Here is a 27,217-nt window from a genome sequence, read left to right as displayed (position 1 = left end):
CTGAGGGTTGCCTCATCCACATGGCTGCGTCCATATTTATCAGTTAGAGGAACAACCAGGTCCTGCAGAGACCCAGAGGTACAGAGACTGGAGCTGCATTCATAATGAGCCTCCTTGTCCCAGTCTGACCTGTTGCTGTAAGTCACTGGCAAATGGAAGCCATATGAGGGCGGAGGGCAGCGGAGGGCAGCGGAGGGTCTCCTCACAGAGGCTCTTTGTGACCGGAGCAGCAGGTAGTGAGGGAGAAGACGGATAAAGTCAAGATAAATCTGACAGCTAACACTCTGTCTCAGTGCTTACATGCTGAGGTGATGCAACACAAACACCACATTTGAGTTTTAGTGTAAATTGTAGCTTATTTAAAGAACAAATCTCACACTAACAGGGAAAATGTATTTTAATGTCTACACTGACACTATTTGTACGTGTGGGTGCCCACGCTCCTCTCCATGTTTAACTATAGAGGAACCTTGTTTTACACTCTGCTGTTGATGAAATGCTCTTTTCATGAGCAGCATCACGGCCCTCTGTGACCCTGCAGAGTTCAGCAGCTGGCCTGCACACAGGTATGTAAGGATCAGGGTGGTGCAGGGGCCAAACAGACTCTGGTCTGAACAGGGACGCTCAGAGACACGCTGACGTCAGTGAAGCCTTTACATCAGCAGCAGCAGCAGCAGGCGGGCAGTTTGCTCTGCTGACTCTATGGAAGGAGGGCAGGGTCACCTTTTAGAAAATGCTGAGTTTGAGGAGGAGGGCTCACCACAAGACTTCCTGTTGTTGGATTTATGCAGTACAATACAGTCATTGAAGTACACCAACGGTATTACTGGTAAAAGATACTGTAATGCTCAGTACCTCTGAAGGGTTGGAGGTAATACTGTCGCACGGTGATGGAAGAAATACTCAGATCCTTTATTTAAGTAAAAGTAGCAAAAGCTATTATCATCAAAATATACTTTAAGTATTAAGAGTAAGAGTACTCACTAATTATTGATGCATTAATATTTTCATCCCTTTAAATGTTGCAGCTGGTAAAACTGGAGCTCATTTAAATTACTTTGTAAAAAATAATCATTTGTTAATTATATTTCATTATTAGGCAGCAGCTCTGGAGGGTTGCTGGTTGCTCAACCCAAAGAGATATTGGCTGTGGACATGTCTGCCTTCTCTCCAATATAATGGAACTAGATGGCACTTGGCTTGTGGTGCTCAAAAGCCCACCCCCCAAAAAACTCAACAGCGATGTCTCTTTTAAACACACACATGTATATAGAAAGATATATATATATCTCACCTCACCAGGATTTACAGCGAGGACATGGCCACATGGTAGAGGGTGATCAGAACTGAGCGGGTGCAGCTACCAGAGGGCAGGATGGCAGACGTACAGGACAGCTACAGATACCTGAGTATCCCACAGGCCAATGGGAGTCATGATGAGGATGCAAAGAGCCACAGCCAAATACCTACAGAGGGTAAGACAGGTGCTAAGAAGCCAGCTCAGTGTATCAACATGGAGGCCCTCCCAGTCATCAGATACCCAGCTGGAATAGTGAGATGGACACAGGAGGAGATGGATGCCGCTGATGTCAAGACATGAAAACTCCTCACAATGCACCCAAAGTCCAGCACCCTGAGGCTCTACCAGAAGCGTAAAAAGGGAGGGCGAGGATTAGTGAGTGTCAGAGCCACAATTTGGGTTAAAACAAGGAGCATCCAAGATCAGGAAGATGGACCCCAGGATGACCTGCTCAGAGAGAGTGCCTCAGGCAGCAGAAGACGGGGTGATGAAGAGTAAGAGGAAATATCCTAGAGGACCAATTGGCAGACAGAGGAAGTGGCTGACATCAAAAAATCCTTCTAGTAGCTAGAAGAAGCTGGCCTAAGGGACAGCACAGAGGCCTCGATCATGGCAGCACAAGAACAGGCCCTGAGCAGCAGATCTATAGAGGCAGGGGTCTACCACAGCAGACAGGACCCCCGGAGACAGTCCAGCACATAGTAGCAGGATGTGAGATGCAAACTGGGACAGAGAGCACCGAGAGGCACAACCAAGTGGCTGGGGTAGTGCACAGGAGCATCTGTGCCAAGTATGGACAAGAAGTCCCCAAGTCCTGATGGGACACCACCGAAAGTGGTTGAGAACGATAGGACTAAGATCCTGTGGGAAAACACAAACGCAAGGCAATGTAATAAGTAAGCAGCAAAAAGAAGCAAAATTCAATAAAGAGACAGACTGAATTCACATGATGGGACAATAAAGATATTGCAGTTCAGCACATACTGATATTGCATCTGAGTGATGATTGTAAGCAGTGAAAAATAAAAGCAAGATATAATAAATACACATGCTGAATGGCAGCAGAAATATCTTTCCACAGCACAGATGTAAAATAATAAGATAATAAAGAAAATAAAAGAATAAATAATAATAAGACCAACCAACTAAATGGAGCAAGTTTCATGATGCAGTTCACAGTAAGAGTGATCTACATGTGTGGACACAGACATGCTGCAGAACAGGAATGACCACAATATGTAGTAATGTCTCAGTTTGGCCGCCAGAGGCCGCTGACGCTCTGTTTTTCCTTATTTTGTACACGCAAAGTGACGTTACTCGCTGCTCATTGGCTCGTGTGTTTCGTGCTGACACGCCTCCTCGAACTCATCCTCCTCTCCCATTGGTTGTTTCAGGTGTCCATCAGTCGTGCGTCAAACTGGAAAAATAAGATTGGTTTCACATGCAAACTGTCAAGAGTGAAGGGAGCGAGGTGAAGGCATCGATACAAACCGTCCTGCCACACCGTGAGTTCATCATTTAATGTCACTCTCCGGTAACGGGAACATCACCGACACGCTGCCAGTGTTTAGCGCTGACGTTAACAATCGCACAGACGTTTGATATTTGCTTCAAAATGCGAACAAAATGGCTCTGAAGGGCTTGTTTACACTGTCGAAGCAGCCGGGGCAGCAGCTAGCTGGATGCTAACATTAGCTTACATTAGCCAAATGTCTTTAACACTGTTAAAATGAACGAAGGCTAACGACAAATAACGTCTTTCTCGATTTAGCTAACTGTGTTGCAGTCGGGATTTGTCTTAAAGACTAATATCATAATTAAATTAAGTTAGTATTTTGGTGAGCGTATGAATAAATGTGCGTCCTCCCTTTCTAGCATCTATTTTGCTAAATTATACCAAAACATTAGTAACATAATGGACTTGTTGCTGTAATCTGGAGATGTAACGTTAATGGTAACAACCGTCAGTCTGCGGTATATGTTAACGTTAGCCACGCCTGGGTGCTGTATGGGTATTTTTAGTTCAGTTTAACATCGTGTCTTGTGTCCTAGATTCATACAGTCAAACCTGTCAGGCCTCTTCATCAGAACATCAGGTGCAGTCATGACATTAGTGTCTTCCTCCAGGTGATTGTGTGTTTGTGTGACTGAGGTGTGTTTCTTCAGTTAATCAGAGGTGGTGTTATGAGGTGTTTATACTCAGTGCTGCAGGTGTAAAGACAGGATTTCAAAAATGCTGAGGAAGTCCAAGGCTCATAATAAAGTTCTTCACTTTCCTGCAAAACATTGTGCATACAAACCAAATACGATTAGACAACTAAGATTAAAGGGGAGCTCCACCTAAATCAAAGATTTCAATGTGTTACTGTCATGACCTGGAAAAGATAAATCAATATTTCGTGAACATGAGCTGCTCTCTCTCTCAAAGATTAAACGTGATGTCATGGGGTATAAAATGTGGAGCTGCTCCATTGACAATGAATGGGAGCCTGATATTGTGGACACACATGTTTGTTCTCTTTTTTTTTATAACCAAATAAGCTTAATCTATTGGAGTGATCCCAGTTGTTAAACAGAAAATACTCAAATACTCAGAACACCCGCCTCTCAGTGTCATCTAGACCAGTGGTTCCCAACTGTTGGATCGTGGTCCGAAAGGGTCATCGGTCCATTCTGAATGGATCGCAGGTGACTCGCCAATGTTTTACTTTTGTAAAAAAACACACTTCGTTTTGAAGTGCAGTGAATTTCCAGCAGAGGGCTTTTATTTTGAAGTGCTGTGTCCTGCTGTAGAGTGAGTGATTAACAGTCAGCTCCTTGACTGAGACAACAAACTCACTGGATGATATGACGCTGAATATATTAAACTGTGTGGACCTTGAACTAATGACTGAGGAGAAATCTGGACCCTTTGGCTGGACCAGTTGAGAACCACTGATCCAGAACGTCTTTCACAATGAATTATCTGTGGAGCAGCTCCAGGCTTAATTCCCCTATGACAGGGGTCTGCAACCTTTATTACAAAACAACCACAAAACATATGATTAAGGTAACACCGCCTATTAATCCTGAATTAGCCTATCACCATTAGTAATAGAACTAAATCAGCATTTATTAATGTGTTTTACCACAAAGTAGCTGCTCTGTAGGGCGCTGTTTACAATTATTTGGGACTTTAACTTTGCAGCGTTGGCAGTGATAGTAAATGAATTTTCCCACACACTGTTCATTTTTTATTTTCTTCCAAGACTTTTCCTTTTTTGGATTTGGACTCCATAGCTAGCCTAGCTCAAGCTTCCGCTATCTTAACATTTGGTAAACGTTAAGACGTATGACGCACATTTTAATTGATGAAATGTTAAAACTTTTTCTTTTAAATTCAGTGTATAGTTTACACATTTTTACAAATGGGGATATTCAAATCACTTTGACCTAAAGCAATGATAAATAAAAATTAAAATGTTAAAAAAAAATTCATTTCTATTTTTTGTCAAAGCCAGTGGGACCCACTGGAGAAGGGCTAAAGAGCAGCAGGATACCTGTCCCTGAAAATCTGTCATTAAATGATTTTAATTGATTAATCGCTTGAGTTTTGTTTGTTTTTTTTTAAAGCAAAATGTCAAACATACCAACTCTGAGCTTTCAGTTGTTAGGCTTTCTCTTAATCTTATGTGATATCAAAAATTGATATGTCCGAGGTTTTGGATTGTTGGTTGGACAAAATAAGAAGATGAAGATGTCGCCTGGACTTAAATTTTAATGGGCATTTTTCACAATTTTAATTGTGAAAATAATCAGCTCATTATTATAAATGTCAGTGTTAGTTGCAGATAATATATATATATAAGATAATTATATTTTGAATTAATTAAAATTTTCATTTAAAGGCATTAGTACGTGTACAGACTGCAGACTGTTCAAACACTGTTTTCTTATAACCTTCTAGACACTACAAGGTGAAAAGCTCTGGTGGTGAAAAGCTGAATCTTGTATTAATTCACCCTCAAATAGTCACATGTCAAGACATGGAGTAGAAATGATTAATATCAGCATTTAAAGAGAAATAAGGACATTGTGCGCACAACTGTGGTTCATCATGTTGCTACTTGAAATGAAGAGTTAACAATAAATGAGCGCCCACACACCCACATCAGTCTGCATAGGTGCAGCATGGCAGCCTTAACTGTCAGGTAAAATATATCTGGAACTTTGTCTCCTCGCTAAAGTCAACACGGCTGTGGCCCCTACAGTATGAATGAGATGATAAAATGGTTTTATTAAAACAAGTTCTGGCGCAGACTCAGGCTCCACTGTTCATTAGGTTAAAGGCTGGAGCAGATCCGGCAGGGCGCTCTGCAGGAGTCGCCTGAGCCTGCCACAGCAAGGAGTCCTGAGTCATCTGGTTCAAGGTGGGGTAGAGGTCGGAGTTTGTGAAGCAAGAGGAGCTGAAATTGAGGAAAAGGGAACGTTCTTGAATAGAAAATGTTGCTAAAGAGATCCGGAAACTCTGGCAGGGATTATTATCATGATTGAGATCAAGTGAGAGGTCAGAGGGACGAGAAGAAGCAGGACTAGAGTTCATGCAGCCTTGGCTTTGTGTCATGGTTGAACTTTGGTAAATTTTTACTTGTGAACTGGAGTTTTACGGTATTGTCATGTCAGCTATTATAAAACCACCATGCCTTTACTGTCCAGTTGCATCTCCAAAGTTTTTGGCTTCAGAGTTGCAACAAGTGACCGAGTAATTAATTTGTCAATTTTGATAATCAACTAATTGTAAGTACATTTTTGAAGCAAAAAACAAAAATTTTCTTCTAAATAATTGGAAATTTGTTTTTTGTTTTTTGTTGTTTTTTTTTTAGCTGTTTGTTTGACAAAACAAGACATTTCAAGGCATCGTCTTGGGCTCTGGTAAAGCAGTTTCATTTTTGTGTTATTTCCTGACATTTTATTGACTAAACAATGAGTCAGTTAATATAGGGAATAACAGCAGATTAATTAATAATGAAACACTGACTGGCTTTCATGTTTTCAGATTAGTTGAATGATTCCATTCAGGTTTCCCCCATGTCTTAAGTCTATTAAAACCCTTTAAAACCAACATGATTGTGTACAAAAGATGCATTTTGATCAAGATTAGAACAACATACATGCTTCTTAAAAACTGACATAATGGGGATACCAGGTTGTCACCCTGCAACAGCCGTTTGCAGCATGAAACTGTAGAATGTAAACTGCACCCAGGGTCCCCCAAACACCCAAAGTCCCATAAAAAATAAAGAGGACATGACCTCAGTGTCCTCAGCTGGAGCTATGGCCCCACTCGGAGCTCTCATAGCCTGAGTAAGCAGGTGCAATAGAAGAGATTAACTGTTGTGCTCAAGCTCTGAAACACTAATCCACTTAGGCATGGAAAGAGTTTATTTTAAATCAACTTGGAGCCAAAATGGGAGTAAGAATGAATTTCTGTGTGTGTGTACCAAGCAACAGTTAAACACTGATAATGTAGAAACAGACCGACCCTGTGTTCTTATTTCCATTTCCGTAAATGCATGTGCACTGATGTGACCACTGTGAAGGCAGATACTAGTAATAACTTTGTGTACATTTATCAGATGCAACTGTCTTCTTTCCCCCGTTTATTAGAACTTTCACAAGAACATATATTAGGTTAAAGACAGCAGTAGGTTTAAGTAGTATTTAAAATGAACTAGGCTGTCTGTGCAGTAGAACGACACAAATACTTTTGAAATCAGTGCTACAACGCCAGAGAAAAACATTTGCTCGAGATGTAGAAAAACCTACAGCTACCAGAATGCACTGCACCACACCGGACCCCCCTGCTGGTGGGTGACATAACGCATGATTGTCTGTTTTGATACAGAAAACAGTGTGGCAGCCAGGTGTTAGCAAATGATCTTGTATTACAGTTAAACAGTGCACTGAAATATGTTGCTGACATTTTAGGAGAGGAATAGACAATGAATTAGATCTGCAACGATATGCCAAATACAGGAAAATGAATTGTGACTATTTTGATCATTGATTTATCGTTATTAATTATGCAAAACTGGGGGAAAAAGCTTTTTTTTAGCCTCTCAAATATGGAAATGAAATTTCCTGCCTTTCTCTGTTTAATACCATATTTAACTAAATACAACAAACCAAAACAAAGACATTTTAAGAGATCACTTTGGAGTTTGAGAAACTAGGACAGACAATTTTCACTATTTTACAGACCAAACAACTAATCGGTTAATTGAGAAAATTATCAACAGATTAATTGTTGTTTTAAAGAAATTGTTAGTTGCAGCCCTGCAGCGAAAGAAAAAAAAAAGTGTGATCTTGAAAGTGGTCATGCTTGATTTACTAATATAGTGTGAAGGGCCACATGTAGTATATTTTAAAAGTTAAGCTGAGGGCCGTTTAAATTTGCCCCCGAGCTGGACTTTGGACCTGCAGTAAGAGAATCTTGGGTTGTGTTTAATCAGCACAGCTTAGTTTTACAGTTTGGGCTCAGTTTTTTCAGCCTCCATTTTCACAAAGCAAGTAAGGTTGCAGAGGTATGAGATGTTCACGGTACAGTAACTGTCTCAGGAAATGTCACAGTCTCAGGAATTGTCACAGTTTCATGGTATCATTGTATTACAGAATTTATATTATGATCAGTCAGAATGAGCCTTAAAGGAATGAAAATGGAAGGGTTGTGTTTGGTTGAACACACGTTTTAATTACTGTACTTTAAACTGTAAACCCGTTTGTTAATGGAAGTTTGTGTAAAAAGTCTCTCCTTGGAAAATAACTAAAATTTAGGGGAGATTCATCAGTTGCATTTTTTTTCAATATCGTACATAAGCAAATGTGGACGATATGATGACCATCAACTTGTATATCACAGTATACCTTGAAACTGGTGTTTTGCTTCAACCTTAAATGCAAGAAGCAGTATGGCGCCCACTTCCTGTGCACAAACTCTCGTGTTACAGCTAAACGGTCCACTAAAATATGTTTCTTAAAACATTTGAGGTGAGAAAGAGGCAACGCACTGACAGAATGTTGGTTTTGAATTGATCAGCACTGCGTCGTTTTACTGTTTGATCTGAGTTTGAAAGACAGCGAGAGAGGAGCAGCAGCTCTTCTCTCGTGATCTGTTTCTGTACTTTGTGTGTCCGTGGTGGCTGCAGGCATATGAACATGTGAAGTGCATTTCAACATAGTGTCATATTTAAATTGCTTGTTTTTTCTGGCCAACAGTCCAAAACCCACTTTACTATCATGGAAGACACAGAACATTAGAAAAAAGTTAATATTTAATTATTTATTTTAATCGGTTATTAATATAGTTGACTCTACGTAACCTGACTCGATCTGTTGACTGAGATATCAGTTGTGGACTAAACATTTCCACTCTAAGTGAATTTATTGCAGACATCCTTTATTATTATTTGTGAACCCTCAAAGATTAACTGAGTTCAGCATTTCATCTAAGACAGAACTTAATTTATCCTGAGGTAAATTTAGATCGCAGGGACCTTCAGCTAAACAGATCCTGTGAAGGGATCTTGGTCTTTTTCAGTCTTATTTGTGTTCCCTCAGCTTGAGATCCTCGAGGCTTTGGACACTTAATGTGTTTGTTTATTATCTAATTCGGACCCCTTCTAGGCTGCTTATGCTAATAACGGTATTTTCCACTGCAAACACTCGGCCTTGACCCTTGAGTGGCTGTGCCTGATGTTAAAGTGGCTTGTTGTTCAGATGGGTGTCTCATAGCATGCCAGAGAGTAATGAGTAGTTGTGGTTTGTCTGCAGTACGACGTGTGGTACGCTGCCCGTGCTGTCTCCAGGACTGGCTAATGTTTAGTGGTGATGGAAATGCAGATCAGAGCTGATGCCCCTGCTGTTTTGCTGCACCAGACTGCAGTGTCAGGGTTAAATGTGTAACAGTAGAGTAAGTGCTGGGGTAATTATTGCTCAAGCACACGGCCATTTCTGCTTAAAGTGATGGTATATTGGTAGCGCCAGACATGATATTCTTTTTTTAGTTGAAAGACCAAAATTACCTACACAGCTTGGCATGATGAGGTTGTTTTGGAAAAAGCCACCGCACTGAAACATTTTCATTTATTTAGATATAATTAGTGATTTTATTCATACGTTATAATGCCTAAATCTTTTACACACTACCTAACTGACGACAACAAATTATACAACATATTCAGGAAACTGCAAAATTGAAATGAAATAAGAAGACAGCCATAGCATGACATTTGTTTAGAGTTGACATTATCCCCCACACCTCTGGGCCGCCTGAGTCTGACTAACATCCAAAATAGAAGCAGTGAAAGATGATAAATAGTGTTTGCAGAACAAAACATTTCATGAAGGTGTTTCCATTCACAGAAAATTTGCACACTTACGTCTACTTATATGACTTCAAGGATTCTTACGTCAGATGCTCTAGATTTTTTTTTTTTTTTTTGGAAGATATTGCGTTTTGCTCTTGACAACCAGTTTGGGAAAAGGCACCAACACATGCACACATGCTTTCCTTTCCAGAAGTCACATGTGTTAAAAGAAACATGGATGCTGCTGCTGTTGTGGAGCACAGTGAGACTGTAACTTATTAGGGGCAATGCAAATTACTACTCCACGCCATTATGCATGAATGACGTTAAATGTTTTGTGTCTCTTGCAGGACTGTCAGTCTTACATACTAATGGAGGTCAGGACTGTCAACAGATAAGTGGAGCTGCAGCTTCCAAGTCGCGGAAGACTCTTGAGAAACCCGAGCCGGTCATGTGAGATGTAAAATTACTGAATGAAGAATGAGAAACTTGAGTAACGCCATCATCGCAGAGGCCTGACCATCATACATCACATAACTGTTAGAGCGCCCCTCATTCAGTCTCGTTCTGCTCCTCTGCCTCACACACCTTCATCCACCGGCTCTGCTGTCCAGCCCAGGCAGAGTGGACCCACCCCTCTCCCCAGGCCTCGTGCCCTCCCATCGGCGGCCCGCTCTGGCGGTGTGTTGGTGTACGATGGCGCGGTGGGACGCTGAGGGCTGCCGCGGGGGACTGTGATGTCAGAGCCCAACAGCCCGGGCGAGAGCCGGCGTGGCGCTCCCAGATTCTTCGTGGGTTGCGAGGACGATGAGAGCGAGGTCCTGGAAGACAGCATGAGGACAGACATGGAGCTGTATGAGGACGACGAAGACACAGACTCGGTGGGATGTCAAACTACATATTTCTATAATCTCTTTCTCTACTTAGCTCTTTGTGCTCGCTGGAAGACATTTGGTTGAATATCATCAAAATAATCAGATTATCAGTGAATAAAACATCACAGATGAGTCACCAAGCTTCTAGTGAACGCTGTGCACCCTTTGAAGCCATGATGGAGCTCCCCACCTTTTCTGTGAAAATGTCAACTTGTCACAAACACAGCTTGTTGTCCTCAGAGGAGCTCCACAGATATGATTACCGTCTGTTGTGCTGTTGACCAGATTCATTTCACTCAGACCGACTTTGTATTTAGGCATCCAGGCCGTTTACTAGGGATGAGCATGAGTAATGTTTTCCCAGATCAAGTGATCACATAAATTACTGGAGGGGTGATTAATTTCTTGTGAAGGGAAATCTATTTTTAGAGCGCATCTTAAAGAGCATGGCAGCAGCAACAACAATGCACAGCACTATGTCAGATGTATAATACTTATTGACTCACTGAGTCACAGTTACTGTTTGATATGAAGAATTTATTCACAACTAACAAAATGTTTTAACATAAAAGCATTAAATAATGGGCCTGTTCATATGCAAAGGCGTTATCTATCGAACGTAGTGAGTTCAAAACAACAAACAGGCATCACACTGCAGTAGTGTTAGCATCAGATGGAAGAGAAACCACTGTGCACCCTGCAGTTTCAGGTGAGGGAGAGCCTAGGATCCCGACCATCGATAGCGTCAGCGTCAGGTTTAAAAGCTCCAACAGTTACTGAATACAGTTACCTCAGTAATCTGTGTCCAGTGTTCTAAAGTGGTCTGTTATATTTAGTTGTGTGTTTGAAATGATGAATATCCTTGCTATGAAAGATATTTAAATTCTGTTCTGTGCTGCAAGGAAGGGTTCAGTTTAAATTATGTTGCAGCCTGCTTCACCGCTGTCTCGCTGACTCAGCAGTCAGTACATTTACATGCACAGTGAAGTGGAGCTACAGTTGCAGCTCGACTAACCCATTTAACTGGACTACTGTCCTTGTCCCAGTATACAAGCACAACAGGGGAATCCATTTATTGAGCCAAGTATGTGCGACTCCTCTACGATAGGTGGAGATATGCCCCCTTTCAGCTTGTTAGTATTGGACCTTTTTCCTGTTGACCTATTACGTCACAGACCAAACAATGGACAAACAAGTTAGCTACGGTTAGCTAGCAGCTAACTGGTACCATGGTGGACAACTTTACAGCTCTGTACATTTGGTCCGTCCAAAAAGTCACGGCTCTGGATGTAGATTTCTCCATGTTGTTACCGGCTTCTTCTTCTCTTACACATTTAATGCTATTGGACTTCCGGGTCAAAGCCCGGGGCGGAAACTGTGGAGCATGCTCAGAGCGCCTCGGCCAGTTTGGGTCTGATTGACTGTATACATGCAGGAGTCACATGACCTGGGTGTGTTAGTCCCACTGTGACAAATTCACTGCAGGACCATTTCACTCACACTAATATGTTTACATGGATTTTAAAAGTCTGACACACCAAATTGATTTTCTCTGATGTCATGTAAACATACTGAATAAACTGATAAGGATTTGGTGGTCAAAGGTCAAGGTCACTGTGACCCCACAAAATGTCTTTTGGCTACAAAAATTGTCATATAGGTGTTATGGCAAAAGGTGCTCATTCTATTTTTTTTAATAAAAGGATGAATGGCTTCCTGTCCTCTCATCCTGCGCCTCTGCTGTCACAGCTATTATCTGTTGGTCTGAACGTCATTGTCATGCACAAACATACATGTAAAAGAAGACTCAAATTGTGACTGTGTTCATACACAACCAAGATATTGACGTTCTTCAGGAAGAATCTAGCTGGAGACATCAGGTCTCTCTAATCCTTTATTCAGATTACGGAAAACAAGTGTTAGAAAAACTTTCTCTGGAAAAACCTGACTGTAACAGTTCCTCAACTAGTGCTCATTAACACACTCTGACTGTTAGGTAGGCGCTAGTGTACATTCTTGTTAATAACTAGTGATACCTGCTGCTAGTTCCCATTAACATTGGATGCTTTGGTGAATTAGTGAGCTGGGTAGTAGTTAACAGACTACCAGAGAGTTTAGGGCTACACACAGGACACATCATGGTCATGTACATGTTGGAAGAAATTGTTGGTGCTATCAGATGAATATAAATATGGGTGTTCTCAGGGGTTAATTTCAATTAATGTATCTGTCTCAGAGGAGGAGTTGTTGCTGATATTTCAGTCTGTGTGAGGTTTTATGGGAGATTTATGGCACAGTGCTGCCATTGTCTCTCGCGCTTCCTCAGACAGATCATTAAAATGTTGCGCTCCCTCTGTCTCTCTCCCTCGTTCAGCCCCCGGAGCGACAGATCGTGGTGGGGATCTGCTGCATGATGAAGAAGTCAAAGTCCAAGCCAATGACCCAGATCCTGGAGAGGCTGTGCAAGTTTGAATACATCACTGTGGTCATCTTCCCTGAGGACGTCATCCTCAACGAGCCCGTGGACAAATGGCCTCTGTGCGACTGCCTCATCTCCTTCCACTCCAAGGGTACAACACACACACACAGAGTGACTGTTGTGGGGCTTCATTTATTTTTATATATTACAGTGTTTCTCCTACACCAGCTGTCTTGGAGGGGTGTTGAGTTGTCCTTACTTGAAATGTATCAGTCGTGTCAGAAAAGCGAACATAGTCACGTGTATCTTGGACTGTTTGAATGCATCTACCATAAAGGTCAGACTACAGGTGCACTCCCACTTCACTGGCAGCTGGTTTGACCACAGAGATGAGAGTGACGGCTGGTTTGACAGCAGTCTATTACTCGGCTAGCACCTCTGCCTTCTTGATGGTCCAGAGGCAGCATGTATTGTCTCTGAGACAGAGCAATGTCATCATTGTAGTCACTTTCTCTTGGTTAGGACTGCTTCAGTGTTCTCTGTTGAGGATGTTTTTACCGGGAGCCAAATTATCCACAGAGGTCTCCTCCTCTCCAAAATAAACAGACCAAGTGATTAAAAGCGGTGAAAATGTTGAATAAAGCAGTTGCACGTTAGAATCAGTGTTTCTCCGATGCTGTTCAGGTGTTGCGGAGGGGCTGAGAGCCCAGCACCTGCTAATGTGTGCTCACCTTTTTTATCTGATAACTTAAGATCCAAACTCTCAGGAGATTTTTACCAGGAGCCAAATTATCCACAGAGGTCTCCTCCTCTCCAGAACAAACAGACATGGTGATTTAAACTGGTAAAAACTCTTAATAAAGCTTCTTTAGGGCACACTCACACTAGGCAATCGTACCGTGCCCAAGCACGTTTGCCCCCTAAAGTCTGGATTATTTGGCTAGTGTGAGTGCAAGTGTACCCTGCTTGAGTACGGTACACTTCCCTGGCCCGGTATGGTTGGAAGAGGTGTGCTTAAGCACGGTACATTTGGTTACGCATGCGCACAAGGTTACGTATGCAACGCGCGAAACGTGGTGATGACGTATGAACCATGCGCACATCCCTCCACGACAACAGTAGCAATGGTGGCGTCGAAGGGTTCACGTTGGTCAGATGAAGAGGTCGTATGTTAACGTGATGACGTATGTGCCGGAGGCAACCGTGCTTGAGTACACTTGGGCTTGGGGTAATGTGAGTGCGTGCCAGCGGGGGACAGGGGAGGGGGTGCATTCGTGCTTCAGCACGGTACAGAACAACTAGCCCTAGTGTGAGTGTGCCATAAAAAATCAGTGCTTCTCCAACACTATTTAACACAGCAGAGGCTGCAGCCGAGCTCCTTTAATGTTTGCTCAGCTCGTTGCTTTGATTACTCAGGATCCAGACACTCAATGGCTAAATCCTTTATCTGGGTAAAACATATAATTAAAACGACCAAGATCTAAAAAATTTGTCGTAAAAATGTGGCTTAAAACTGGAGAAGAAGTCAGACAGCCACAAGGGGAAATGATGCCACTGACGGGCAACGGCGACCAAATGACACAGACCACTTCCTTGATTAAAATGACAGATATCTCTGCACATTGTGTCAAACGTTTGGTATAATGAAAATACACAACTCAGCAAAATATATAACATTGGTCGGGTCAGTCTCCCGAAGTTTTAATGCAGAAAAATTATATCTTTAATTATGTTTCCTGCAGCGATGATATCTCTGTCCTCATTTAAATGCCACATCATACAAAATCAAATAAATCTACACACACAGACTCATGTCATGCATCCTGTGTACTGTCTGTCTGTGTGATCACATGTTTCTTATCAGCTGCCCAATCATTTACACACTGAACAGAGCGTCAGTCTTGTAACACAATGTCAGCATTATGTTCAGTCCAACAGTCACTCTGTCTCGCCACGTGAGTACACAGTGTCTCAAGTGTTTGTTTTTTCTAACAATGTCTCAGTAGCCACAACTCTGAACTTGTTATTGACATCATGTGATCTATGAGTTTATTTAATAAATCATCTCCTCTGCATGTTAACCAGGATTCCCGCTGGACAAAGCGGTGAGCTACGCCAAACTGAGAAACCCTCTGCTCCTCAATGACCTGAACATGCAGTACTACATACAGGACAGGTACTCACACATGCTCTCACTGCACATTTACAGTCATGGTTAAAATTATGCCTGCAGAGCAAAGTGAGGCTTCAGAATACAACAGCCATAATTTATGTGTTGTGTTGTTTATTTTTTAACAGGAGGGAGGTGTATCGCATCCTGCAGGAGGAGGGGATCGATCTACCACGCTATGCTGTGCTGAACCGTGACCCAGATAAACCAGATGGTCAGTCTGCTGCCTCATTTGTGACGTTCGATACGTTAATTAAACAAAAATCTTTTTACTTTACTCCCGTTAGCAACACATGAAAACACAATAGAAAACACTGACTCTGTTCACTCCACTCTTCATTTGATTCTGATCCTCTCAGAAGAGCAGCCCCTGTCCATGCAGCATCCTGAGGCTGTTAATTTAAGCCTGCATTGGTTTTATTTCAGCCTGCAGATAAATATAGCATCAAATGTGAAGCAGCCGCAAGTGTACCATACTTAAGTGCTGTGATATGATGTGTCTGCCATTCAAATCCTGTTCCTGCACGGTGACGTAGAGACAGGCCTTGGACTGACGTGCGATCAGATGTTTTATGTCTCTGCCTTCCCGGACAGTAATGGCTGTATTTGCGAGGACCAATGAGAGTCACATGGTTCAGAGTGCAGAGCTGCTTCACAGAGCTCATGAGTAAACACTCAGGGGGGCGAGTGTCATCTGTGTGTATTTTAAGGGGTAATGAAAAGGGGCTTTCTGGCTCACAGAAACTGTTTTCTCTGTGTGTGTTTGTGTGTCAGAGTGTAACCTGGTGGAAGGAGAGGACCATGTGGAGGTGAACGGAGAGATCTTCCAGAAACCTTTTGTTGAGAAGCCTGTCTGCGCCGAGGACCACAACGTCTACATCTACTACCCCACCTCTGCTGGTGGTGGCAGCCAACGACTCTTCAGAAAGGTCCCTGCTTTATCTGTCGTGGCTTATTTCAGTCTGTAAAAAATATGTGGCGAAACAGGAAGAAACTGGTGACTAGTTACAAAAAACAAAACAAAAACATATGTCCTTCAACATCCTGAAAATGTCCCATTAACACCAGTATACCGACCACTTTTACCAAACCACTGTATTAACATTTAATTCTTAATTCTTAAAGTTACACTGACGCACCAGTGCATCATTTCCTTCCGATTTATGGTTCTGACTCGTTGAGCTTTGATCTGAATTAGACTCCGAGGTGTCAGAGGCTCTCAGCTGCTCCTGACATTTTGAATAAACACTTTCCTTTTATCTATTTATTAATTACAGCAACCATTAATCAGCAGAACAGACTTAAACACACCAGGCAGCAACCTGAACCACTCTACAGCTTATCTTGTCATGGTACATGAGCCTGTTGCTCTGCCAGAGAAAGAGCGTTGGCATAAATCAGGCACACTTCAGTCAAACATGGAGCTGCAGCCTTTGATTCAGATCAAGATGGATGTTACAGAGACTGTTCACAGTACAGTTTCACAGTTAACATGGAAACAGCTGCAGCAGTGTTTTCAGAATTACAACATTTTTCACTCACTGTGTGATTTGTGTAGATCGGGAGCCGGAGCAGTGTGTACTCACCAGAGAGCAGCGTGAGGAAGACGGGCTCTTACATCTATGAAGAGTTCATGCCAACAGACGGGACAGATGTAAAGGTAGAGTATAGACTGAGTATTGATTAATATGAAAGGAAACCGATGATTCTGGAAGTAAAAAGTCAAAAGTCAGTTCCTTTTTGCCCGTTGGATCGGCATGAAACTTTGCAGATTGATTCACCAGTATCAAAGATTAATATCTGGTTCTGTATGAAAAGTTGAAACCAGAAACCTGTGTGCAAAGAAACTTAGGACAAGAAGTTAACTTTGACTCCTAAGGTGCATTTCAGCAAGAAATATCCAGTCACCTAGCTTAGGATTTTGGTAAGATTACAGTGTTGAGAAAACTGAAAGCAAAATCAATAGATGCTAACAACAATTGTCAATTCAGAGTAGATAACTGGCAGTTGAATTCAATGCGGAGATGTGTGAAATTGGAAAATTTGTTGATCTCTATTGTCATTTTCAACCGTAACTATAATATTTAAAGATATATAGTTAAAAATGGTGGTCCAACCTATGTGACATTTCTGCTGTGCTAATTTTATGTACTGTGTTGCTTTGCGAGTGCTTTCGATAAAACAAATCTACCTGCACAGAAGCTGAACAGTGTACTGCTGCGAATGGGAGCTGCAGCAAAATGTATTTTAGCAAGCTAAAAAAACCTGTATCAGTTTAAATGTACACTAAATGTGGAATATTTCACCTTACACACTAACTCATGGAGGCAGCGGTCGACCAGTAACTCCCGTGTCCTGTCAAGTAAATTGATATTTTTTGTCAGTGGAGTCTGGCAGCTTTGAGATAACAGCTTCAGTTCCCTGTTGGAAAACACTGTCTGACTGCAGGGTAAAGCGGTAAAAATGTTCTAAATATAGTGTACATACACTGAAACACTTCTGTTTGTTTGTTTGTCTTTTAAGGTGGCTGACAACTAACCAGTTGAGGCAGTGTTTGCTCAGCATTTTATAAACATGACATGGCAGTTTTCTACATGGAAGTTATGACACACATTGTAATTCAGTTAATTTGCTTTTAATTGTAGGTTGATTTTGAATTAATTCAGCTACTATGGCAACATGTTTTGTTTTCAACTGAAGCACTTTGAACTCACTACTGCTAATTTGCACTTCTGACTGGCCTCTTCTCCATGGTGACTGGCTGCACCCAAGGCTCATGAGTATGGTAGAACTAAGAATCGTCCACCATGCTAAACCTGTGCGGGGAAAACAAACATTATTTCTCAGAAACAAAGTTAAATTACATATAGGATCGCAATTTCTATGTTATGTATTGTGGACATTATTTGAAGAAAAAAATGTAAATGTTAGTACAGAATGAGAAGAACACTTCCAGAGCCAGCGACCCCCTCAGACCTCACAACTGTGTGATGGTCATTTTTGTCTTATGGAATGATAATCTTTTTTACAACTTATAGAAATGCCGTTTGTATTGAGAATGACGGAGCGGATGTCTGGTGGTGTTTGATGTGACCTCAGGTGTACACTGTGGGGCCGGACTACGCTCATGCTGAGGCTCGGAAGTCTCCTGCTCTGGACGGGAAGGTGGAGAGAGACAGCGAGGGGAAGGAGGTCCGCTACCCCGTCATGCTGTCAGCCATGGAGAAACTGGTGGCCCGTAAGGTCTGCTTAGCGTTCAAGGTAAGCAACACCATCATCTTCATCAAGTCTGGTTTGTCACAGTTTTTCTTTGTTGTGGAGTTGCATTGCTGAGCTGTGTCCTCCTCTCCTCTCGCCGCAGCAAACTGTGTGTGGCTTCGATCTTCTCCGAGCCAACGGACACTCCTATGTGTGTGACGTCAACGGTTTCAGTTTTGTGAAGAACTCGATGAAGTACTATGACGACTGTGCCAAGATCCTCGGGTACTGCATCTTATTTTTTTGTCATCCTCTGTCCACTGGACATTTCGTTCAGTTCCGGTTCAGATCTGTTGATTGAATGTGCATCTCTTCATGACTCTGTAGGAACATTATGATGCGTGAACTGGCTCCACAGTTTCAGATTCCTTGGTCCATCCCAACTGAGGCCGAGGACATCCCCATTGTTCCCACTACTTCAGGGACCATGTGAGTCATAACAGCAGTCTACCCAGTTTAGCAGCATGTTTACAGTGGAGGTGTGTTCAGTGTGTTTTAGATTAATTTGGGTGTTGATAATTTACTTTAATGAGCTGAACAGTCGCAGTCTAAACTCAGGCAGTGCTGTGTACGAGGATCAGTGGACTTGAAGTTACCTAACGTATGTCAGCACTGCAGACATAAATATTATTGTACATCAAGTAGATCCAGGCGGGTAATCTGATTGGTTCCTGTACATTTAGACCGTGATCAAATCATCATGACAGCACACCTTCATTACTAAAAATATTACCTCACCATTTCTATGGCAACAGTGTAACTACCAGGGCTGAGTCAAAAACCTGTCGTGTAGCAAATTATGTTTTTTAGTTTATTGTGTTTGCAGTGTCAACTTGTGCAGTAAACACATTATGAAAGACTGTGATATTGCACTTTGAACAGCCGCTATCTTGTCTGATATGCACCATGCAGGTAACTATCTGGCCAATCAGACCCCCAGAGTCATTAATTGATTAGACAAGTGCTACTGTTCTACTCTGCACGGCTGAAGGAGGAAAGTGTGACAAGATGAGTGCAAACAAAAGTGCAAATGTCAGAGAGGAACTGCAGTCTCATTTAGAAACATTGTGTACACACAAAACGCGGCATGCAAGAGGCGTACGTCACTGTTCACACAAAAGTTGTGAACTATATAAACAAACTCGATGGGAGAAACTTGGACCCACGCTTACGAACATTTTGGAGACAGGAATTTCACAATGCAGATGATGAGGTGGAAGCCTGAATGTAGAAATTGTCAAGTATTTTTCAGCGCATGATATTTTTGGCTTTTGTCTGTACGTACATTTTAATTATGGATCCTATGCACTGTACTTTAATATCTTTTTAATATTGCAGGTAATATTGTTTTTGTGTTATTCAACGTTATTGCACATCACATATTTTCCTCACATCGTTTTTATTTGTCTTAATTACATTTATTCAGATTGTCTTCTTACGACTGTTTGCATAGTTAGGAAAGAGAGCTCAAGTCTGTTCTTGATTGATGGAAGAAGAATCCATTCATGAGATGTTTCTGTTGATGTTAACTCACTCTCACACTCTTCAGGATGGAGCTACGCTGTGTCATCGCTGTCATCCGACATGGAGACAGAACGCCCAAACAGAAAATGAAGATGGAAGTCCGTAACCCCATGTAGGTTATCTCTGTTATCATTTTCCTTTTTACTGCAAAGACTGATGAAAGACTTTTGTTTAATTTGAAGTTTGTCTTTGACTCATTCAGGTTCTTTGATCTATTTGAAAAATATGGAGGATACAAGACGGGGAAATTAAAGCTGAAGAAGCCAAAACAACTGCAGGTAACAAGAAGTCAAAGATCCTGTATTGTCTAACTTGAATATCTCTCCAGCCTGTGTGTGATTAACTCTGTGTGTGAGAGATCTCTGACTGTGTGTTACTGTGACCTCAACAGGAGGTGCTGGACATCACACGGCAGTTGTTGGCAGATCTGGGACAGCACAATGACTGCGAGATAGAAGAGAAAAAGTCCAAACTGGAGCAGCTGAAGACTGTCCTGGAAATGTGAGTGAAGTTAACTGGGTCACTTCATTAACCACCAGTCCCCGAACTCTTTCATCTAATTCATTATTAGGTCACCTCAGCAAATTGTTTCAAACCATGATAGATGCAAAGATAAACCCTGTGCTCTTTGTTTTTCAGAGAAGTTTAAAATTGTGCAATAACTCTAAAGCACACTGTAAAATTCTAAGGTGATTTGGTACAGATACAGTCGATATGTAGTCATAGTTGGGGGGGTGGTGAGGGCGGAGTCAGCTTGTAAATGCTGGAAAATACGTTTTTTAAATTCACAGAGGAGACACTTTTACATTTACTGAAGACATGACTAATTAAACTTACAATAATGTCAGTACTCTACAGCCATTAATGCTTTGATGTAAGAGACATGCATCATATTTCCGTGAATTCTATGCACGTTTCGAGACAGCATAGCACCACTAACGTTATTCAGCACCATAAGCCTATCTTTTGACAATGAGCCTTAATGTTATCACGTAGGGATTTACAGCTTCAAGAACTACAGGTCCTTAAAGGCTTGCAACTTTTCTACCAGTGGCTAAACAACCTAACACTCTCAGTAAGGCGTGACATCCTTTTTGTTTAACCAAAAACAGCCCTGAAATCACCGTCACCAAACCCACCAGACTCCATTTGAATAAACAGTCATTTTAGTGTGTATAGAGGCAGCATGTTTTCACATCTAACTGGGTGAAATAAGGGTTAATTTAAACCAAAACAAAGTTGGCGATAGTTGGAACAGTGGAAAGACAAACCAAGATGGTTTCTATGAGTTTTATTTTGTTTCTATAGACTTTGAATGAAGTGTGTTTTATGATAATAAAATTAATGTTAATTTAAATGGAGTCTGGTGGGTTTGTCGATGGCAATTTCAGGGCTGTTTCTGGTTAAACAAAAAGGATTTCACTCTTTAACACAAACCTCTATCTCTGTAGGATCCTTTCATAATGTTGTCAGACACGTAGAATAACAATCTGAGCCTGTCAGTGACAAAAACAAACACTTTCAGGACGTAAATTGATGGTGCAAACATGCCCTCAGTGGTTACTTTGCAGTCTGGCTTCTGCTTTGTGTCAATACTGAACCAACTGAAAAAATGTTGTTCCATTAGTCACTTAGAAAAAAAAATACCCTTTAACTCTGGAGTTTATTTAATGTGCAGAAAGACACACAGCAAATATTCAGCGAATGCTTTATTTTCCTCCTCACTGTGAAAAGATGTGACGTTTTGTGAGCGTTCCCATAAATACCGTCTGCATCTATTAGTTTGGTGTTTCACATAGCCTCACTTTCCTTTCTGATGAATGTCCTGAAAGTGGTTTGGACGGAATTTCCTAAGTTTGTCTTTGGCTTCCTCTTGTGCTTATGATAAATAGGTTTTTAAAAGGTCACCATCTGCGGTACACAACTCCAGGAACCTTTGATGTCCTGAGGCTGTTGCAGCTGCAGCGTGTGTGCTGTAAACAGCCTCTATACTCAATTGTGCCCTGATATTGTGATAGCACAACACAATGTGCAAAAAGAATTTTGTGCACAGTCATGTTTTCTTGAAAACGCTGGTCTAAGACCTGGGTCTTCAACAGAGGGTCTGCAACCGTTTGGGTGTGCTCAGGGTTACTGATGTCTGATATTATGATCTAAGTTTTTTTTCCTTTTGAAAATTATAACGTCGGGAAATACACATTAACATGAATCCAACATATTAGCAAAGATAAATCATCAGAGGGCAAACAGTTGTGTTTATCCATAAACAGCTCTGGCCTCTAATGATTCCAGATTTGTTTCTTCTTGCTCCTAAAGGTACGGCCACTTCTCGGGGATCAACAGAAAAGTGCAACTAACCTACCTGCCCCATGGGCAGCCCAAAACCTCGAGTGAGGAAGAAGGTAGGAAGATGTTAAGACACTTTGTTGACCTCCTATTTAAACTGGTATGTTGCTGGCCAAAATACTGAAGTGAGTGCTAACTGTGGTCCTCTGGATTCATGTTTCAGACACACGCAAGGAAGGTCCGTCTCTGCTGCTGGTGCTGAAGTGGGGAGGAGAGCTGACTCCTGCTGGCAGAGTTCAGGCTGAGGAGCTGGGAAGGGCCTTCCGCTGTATGTACCCTGGAGGTCAAGGTGAGACACACAGCACTGATTGCCTACTGAAAAATGAAGCATTTCAATCTGCAGCTGTTAATAATAAAAACCTTTGAGGCCGCCTGCTCCTCCAGGATCAGAATTAATTTTGTCATGGAAGATATCTGTGATCACCAACAAATACATACACAGGGCTCGAAATGCCACGTGTACATGCATGATTGTACGTATGCACAGTAGGACATGTACACTTTGAGCTGCACCCACGATGCTCAGCTCTGTATGCACAGGTGCACGAAACTGGGTACCCAAAATATTTTGTGCTGGGCTGACAACTCTCTCGCACTAACTCTGAGACTCACACAATTGACACTTTTCCCACAATCTAATGCCACAACTCTGTTCTCTCATGCAGTGAAAAACAAATTTATAAATCATAGGGTCTTGGCACAAAATAAGAAACTGACAGCTCATTGACAGACAAGACGGAGCAGCACAGAGCAACAGCAGCACTGTAAAACACTGCAGTCACATAGTGATGTCAAAAATATCAATGTATTGATATATATTGATTCTGAACATATGAAACTGCTTTAATACTTATTTTCCACAGTATCCATGCACCAGTACCAGCTGCACTTTCTCACTCTGTTATTGATAATGTCACTTTGCTGTTCTCTGTGACTAACCAAGAAAAGAATAGTTGTCGTTGTCATGTTATAACCTTGCTAAATTTATCTTTTAATTAAAATTTTAAATTGTTTGCCCTCGATGTCAATTTTTTCCTGTGGCATCAAAAATGGTATCAAATATCGATGTTTTTCGAGGTGTTGTATCGAAGTGAAAAATTGCAGTTTGGTGACAACACTACTGTCAAGCCTGCCGTTGCTTGGTTTTTGAAGCGCGTCTCTTCAGGTTGTTGCAGTACTGGAACTTTGAGCCGCAAAAAAGGATGAAAAAAAGACCCTTATTACTGCAATAATTTATTACACATCATATATAAGTTTTGTTGAATATGTGACATCACCAAAGAAGATAGGCTTGCTTGGTAGCGCAATGGATTTCTGCTCAAAATATTCCTGTGTTCCCCATATAGAATCTGAAGTAGTTTCAGAGCATGTTACTGTGCAGGGACTGTGAGCTTATATATTTATATTTCAGTGTAATACTGTTCACTATGTTCAGTTAAAGGGAAAGTCAGCTCAAATGACGTTATACCACATTGAAGACTTCTTCATGTTTGAACTGTTGCACCAGTCAGTGTTGGATTTCTTTAGTGTGGATCTGTCTCTGCATGGTGGAAGCACAGAAACAGCTACACTACAAACCACCATCATCACTGCTCTTGTAACTGTGATAAGAAGCCATTGCCTCACACTTGAGAGACTTTTAATTGCTTATCGTTCCACCACACTGAGCAGCTACTGATCCATATAAGGTCAGAATGAAAGGCAGAAAGTGTGACATCACAAGTGGGTCAAAAGAACCATTTTACTTGTGATTCAGATTCAGTACGCAGTGAAAGATGGTTAACTATCACTAAACAGCTTTGCTAAATCATCAATCAGATGTGTTGCATTTCTGTTTTTTGCTATCCTAAAATAAGTTTGTATTTTAAATGCTGTGCTGCTCGAAAACAGCTTATGTTTCTATCGCTGTGTCTCTCTGTTCTTTTTCTCTGCTGCTCTCATCACCCACTTACCTGCGTCTGGTTTAACACAGCCGGGTGCTTCAGGGTTGTAGGTGTGCACATATTCTAGATCAAAGGAGTGACTCTAACCAAAGGAAATAAGACACCACAGTGAGAGAATCAAACCCTGGCTGCAAAGAAAAAAAAGGAAAAACAGGGAATATGAGGATTTTAAAAAACAAAACAAAAAAAAACGGTGCATTGATCTTCAAACACATACAGGTTGTTCAGACTCTTGTTTTGGAGAACATGAGCTGTCAGGTCAGACATCTGAACAAAGAAAATCTGGACAAGGAAAGTGACACTCTTCATTAAAGCATAGAAAACAATCTCAGGATATTTTAACCCAGTTGCAGACGGGTCACAGAGTGTCGGCTCAGGTGCAAAGAGTTCAGCCAGCTCTTGTTTGAACACAGTGTTCGAGGTTTATGAAAGAAGAATTCCAAAGTCAGAGTCAGCTGATACCAAGGTGGTGTCATGTTAACACTAACTGTGCTCTTTACGCACAAAAACGCAACAAGTTTATTGTGACTTTTTTTTTTTAACCAGCAGGGTCTGTGTCTGTGTTTTCGTTAACATTGCTTTGTTTGTTTGTTTGTTTGTTTGTTTGTTTGTTTGTAGGAGACTATGCTGGATTTCCAGGCTGTGGGTTACTGCGGTTACACAGCACCTACAGACATGACCTGAAGATATATGCGTCTGATGAAGGCAGGGTGCAGATGACAGCCGCAGCTTTCGCAAAGGTGTGTAGTGTTCTAGTACCCTAAGAACTCGGTACGAGATAGAATTTTGTTTTCTGTTGCTCTTGATCATTGACATAAAGAAAACGGATTCAGCCCAGTGCCAGTTGAAAGCTTTGAACTTTGTTCAGACCACCAATAGCAATTAGTGCTCTTACTTGATCTTGATCATGCGGCGTACGGTGGTCATAAAAACTAGTCCGAGCTGTCTTAGCTCTTTTTCTCATCTTTATGTCTTGAAAAAACGAACACGTTTTGTTTTTTAGTCTTGGCTCAAAAAAAATACAGAAATTATATGATGTGAATATTTTAAACAACCTACTGTATAGCTTCGCTCTCTGCAGCATCAAACAGGAAGCAGCAAATTGGGTAGACAGTCAACATGGAGGGAACTCAGGCGCAAGAAAGTGAACAAGTCTCCGTTCTCTTGAACTGTGGAAAAGGAGGAGAAACTGTTGAGTTGTGGCATGAACAAGAGTCTGTGTTAAATTCGGCGTGTATCTGATCCACCAACCAGCACTTCTTAGAGTGAGAAATCTTAATGTTTGAAATGGGACGCTCTCATTCCCACAGGCTCCTCCCACTAAAATAGTGCAGCTAACCAGTGAAGGCTGGTGAAGAGATGAGGCGACAAAATCCAAACGTTAAGTTTGTACACAATTACAGTTTATCTTTATGGATTATATTGAAGCCAAATTGACAAGAATGTTGTCGACATGTGACGCCTTTTATCTTGTGTTTCTTGAGTTATGTGTTTTTGTGGACATGTAAGGAATTGTTAACATGCCGTATTTCTTAAAGGGAGTTTGGTCTAATATTTTCCACCAGGAGCAGAAATGTAGTTGTAGTCTTGAAAGTAGTGCAAGATCCCAAGTCTTTGCAGAAACTTAGTGTGCGACTAAAACCTCAGATTGCCTTCAGATGTCAGACAGTGTCAGACTTTAGTCTTTAAAAATGCCTCTAGTGTATGTAAGGCATTAGTTGAACAGAAAGAAAACAGCACCACCTGCAGAATCTCAAATGGCATCAAAAGAAAAGGCGAGATGTTCTCAGTTGAAAGCAAACATGCTGAAAAGGAAAGCAACTTTCTCTGAGCTGGTCATTTTTGCCTTTTAGAGATGAACAGCTTCTCTAGAAGAGAAAACTGCTGAGTGACGTCCAGTTCTGTCAGCTGCTGATTTAACTGTGAAGCCAAACTGAAACTAAAGTGAAATGTGGTGTTGAAATTACTGTCAGTGTCAACAAGATCAGTCATGTCACAAAGTGTCAGGGTGTCCCAATACAACAGCTCATGCTTGTTTATGAGATATCAGAGTCTTTGCCAGATTGATGACAAATGGCTTTGTATCAAAGATGTTGCCAAAATAAGTCACTGTTTATAACTTCATGGTGTTGGTTGTGTTCGTTACGTGTGTGTGAGCAGGGTTTGCTGGCTCTGGAGGGCGAGCTGACACCCATCCTGGTACAGATGGTGAAGAGCGCCAACATGAACGGGCTGCTAGACAACGACAGCGACTCACTGAGCAGCTGCCAGCACCGCGTCAAGGCCCGACTCCACGAGATCCTGCAGAGGGACAGGGACTTCATCGACGATGACTATGATAAGGTGATTCTCTAACTCTGTTAAACAATATCTTTAGCATTTACCTGTCCTGTGAGGAAGGAGGAAGGCAACACTGAAAAACATTGTTGTAAATTGGTAGACTTGTGTGCACAGTCACTGCAGCCAGCGAAGCACGTGAGGTCTTGCGTCATGTGTCATGACCTTTATGTGCGTCTGGTTTTTCAAGAGTCTGGCTGCAGCGTTTTGAATCAGCTACAGTTCAAGTACAGTAGTGTAGTTCACTGGGAGGCTGAGATCTGCTTTTTAGGTTGAACCACATCAAAGCAGAGGCCAACCCTATATACAGGAAGTTTACAAGCATCGTTGCAAGGCACAGTTGGCATTTTTGAATGCCGCTTTAAATGCCTGCCCTTGTGCCTGAACACCGTCCTGTAAGATGACTACAATTCCAGTGTGCATTTAAAAAAAAGATTTAAACAACTTCGGGGTTGTGTTGTTATTTTGTATTCCTTTTTGGTAATAAAACTGCTAAATGTGTTAACCTTTTTGACATTAGAACAAGCAGCACAGTTGCGGCATGGGAAAAAACCTGTGGCATTGTACAGACGTCTCTGGTGGGGGGATTTTCTATGTGTGTCTGCATGCACTAGTGTGTCCCGAATGTTCTTGGCTCTGGAAAAGGAGAAAAGGGGAAGAGAGTTAAATATCTGTTTTCCAACATCATCAACAGACAGAA

General features: G+C 41.6%; 2 protein-coding genes across 23 annotated transcripts in view; one reads left to right on the top strand and one right to left on the bottom strand.

The window, feature by feature from the left end:
- The window catches only part of LOC126393455 (CUGBP Elav-like family member 1), a 377,556-nt gene that overhangs the window by 40,665 nt on the left and 309,674 nt on the right, over positions 1 to 27,217 (bottom strand). The window lies entirely within an intron of this gene.
- The window catches only part of ppip5k1a (diphosphoinositol pentakisphosphate kinase 1a), a 54,387-nt gene continuing 29,891 nt past the window's right edge, over positions 2,722 to 27,217 (top strand). For 21 of the 22 annotated variants that reach the window (XM_050048970.1, XM_050048308.1, XM_050048888.1 and 18 more), the window contains exons 1-17: positions 6,163 to 6,211; positions 9,996 to 10,526; positions 12,895 to 13,090; positions 15,025 to 15,115; positions 15,238 to 15,323; positions 15,884 to 16,038; positions 16,668 to 16,769; positions 18,209 to 18,370; positions 18,471 to 18,592; positions 18,695 to 18,796; positions 19,917 to 20,003; positions 20,094 to 20,169; positions 20,283 to 20,392; positions 22,208 to 22,293; positions 22,401 to 22,526; positions 24,799 to 24,920; positions 26,341 to 26,523. In XM_050048970.1, coding sequence (XP_049904927.1) covers positions 10,383 to 10,526; positions 12,895 to 13,090; positions 15,025 to 15,115; positions 15,238 to 15,323; positions 15,884 to 16,038; positions 16,668 to 16,769; positions 18,209 to 18,370; positions 18,471 to 18,592; positions 18,695 to 18,796; positions 19,917 to 20,003; positions 20,094 to 20,169; positions 20,283 to 20,392; positions 22,208 to 22,293; positions 22,401 to 22,526; positions 24,799 to 24,920; positions 26,341 to 26,523 — 1,950 coding nt within the window. In that variant the 5' untranslated portion in view covers positions 6,163 to 6,211; positions 9,996 to 10,382. Of the gene's footprint in view, positions 2,806 to 6,162; positions 6,212 to 9,995; positions 10,527 to 12,894; positions 13,091 to 15,024; positions 15,116 to 15,237; positions 15,324 to 15,883; positions 16,039 to 16,667; positions 16,770 to 18,208; positions 18,371 to 18,470; positions 18,593 to 18,694; positions 18,797 to 19,916; positions 20,004 to 20,093; positions 20,170 to 20,282; positions 20,393 to 22,207; positions 22,294 to 22,400; positions 22,527 to 24,798; positions 24,921 to 26,340; positions 26,524 to 27,217 lie in introns of those variants that run through there. The other variant, XM_050047340.1, reaches the window with a different exon arrangement.

This window comes from Epinephelus moara, chromosome 1 (genome assembly GCF_006386435.1).
Source record: "Epinephelus moara isolate mb chromosome 1, YSFRI_EMoa_1.0, whole genome shotgun sequence".
NCBI classification, from domain to species: domain Eukaryota; kingdom Metazoa; phylum Chordata; class Actinopteri; order Perciformes; family Serranidae; genus Epinephelus; species Epinephelus moara.
Note: the sequence above shows the minus strand (reverse complement) of the source record. Positions and strands in the feature narration are given on the sequence as shown.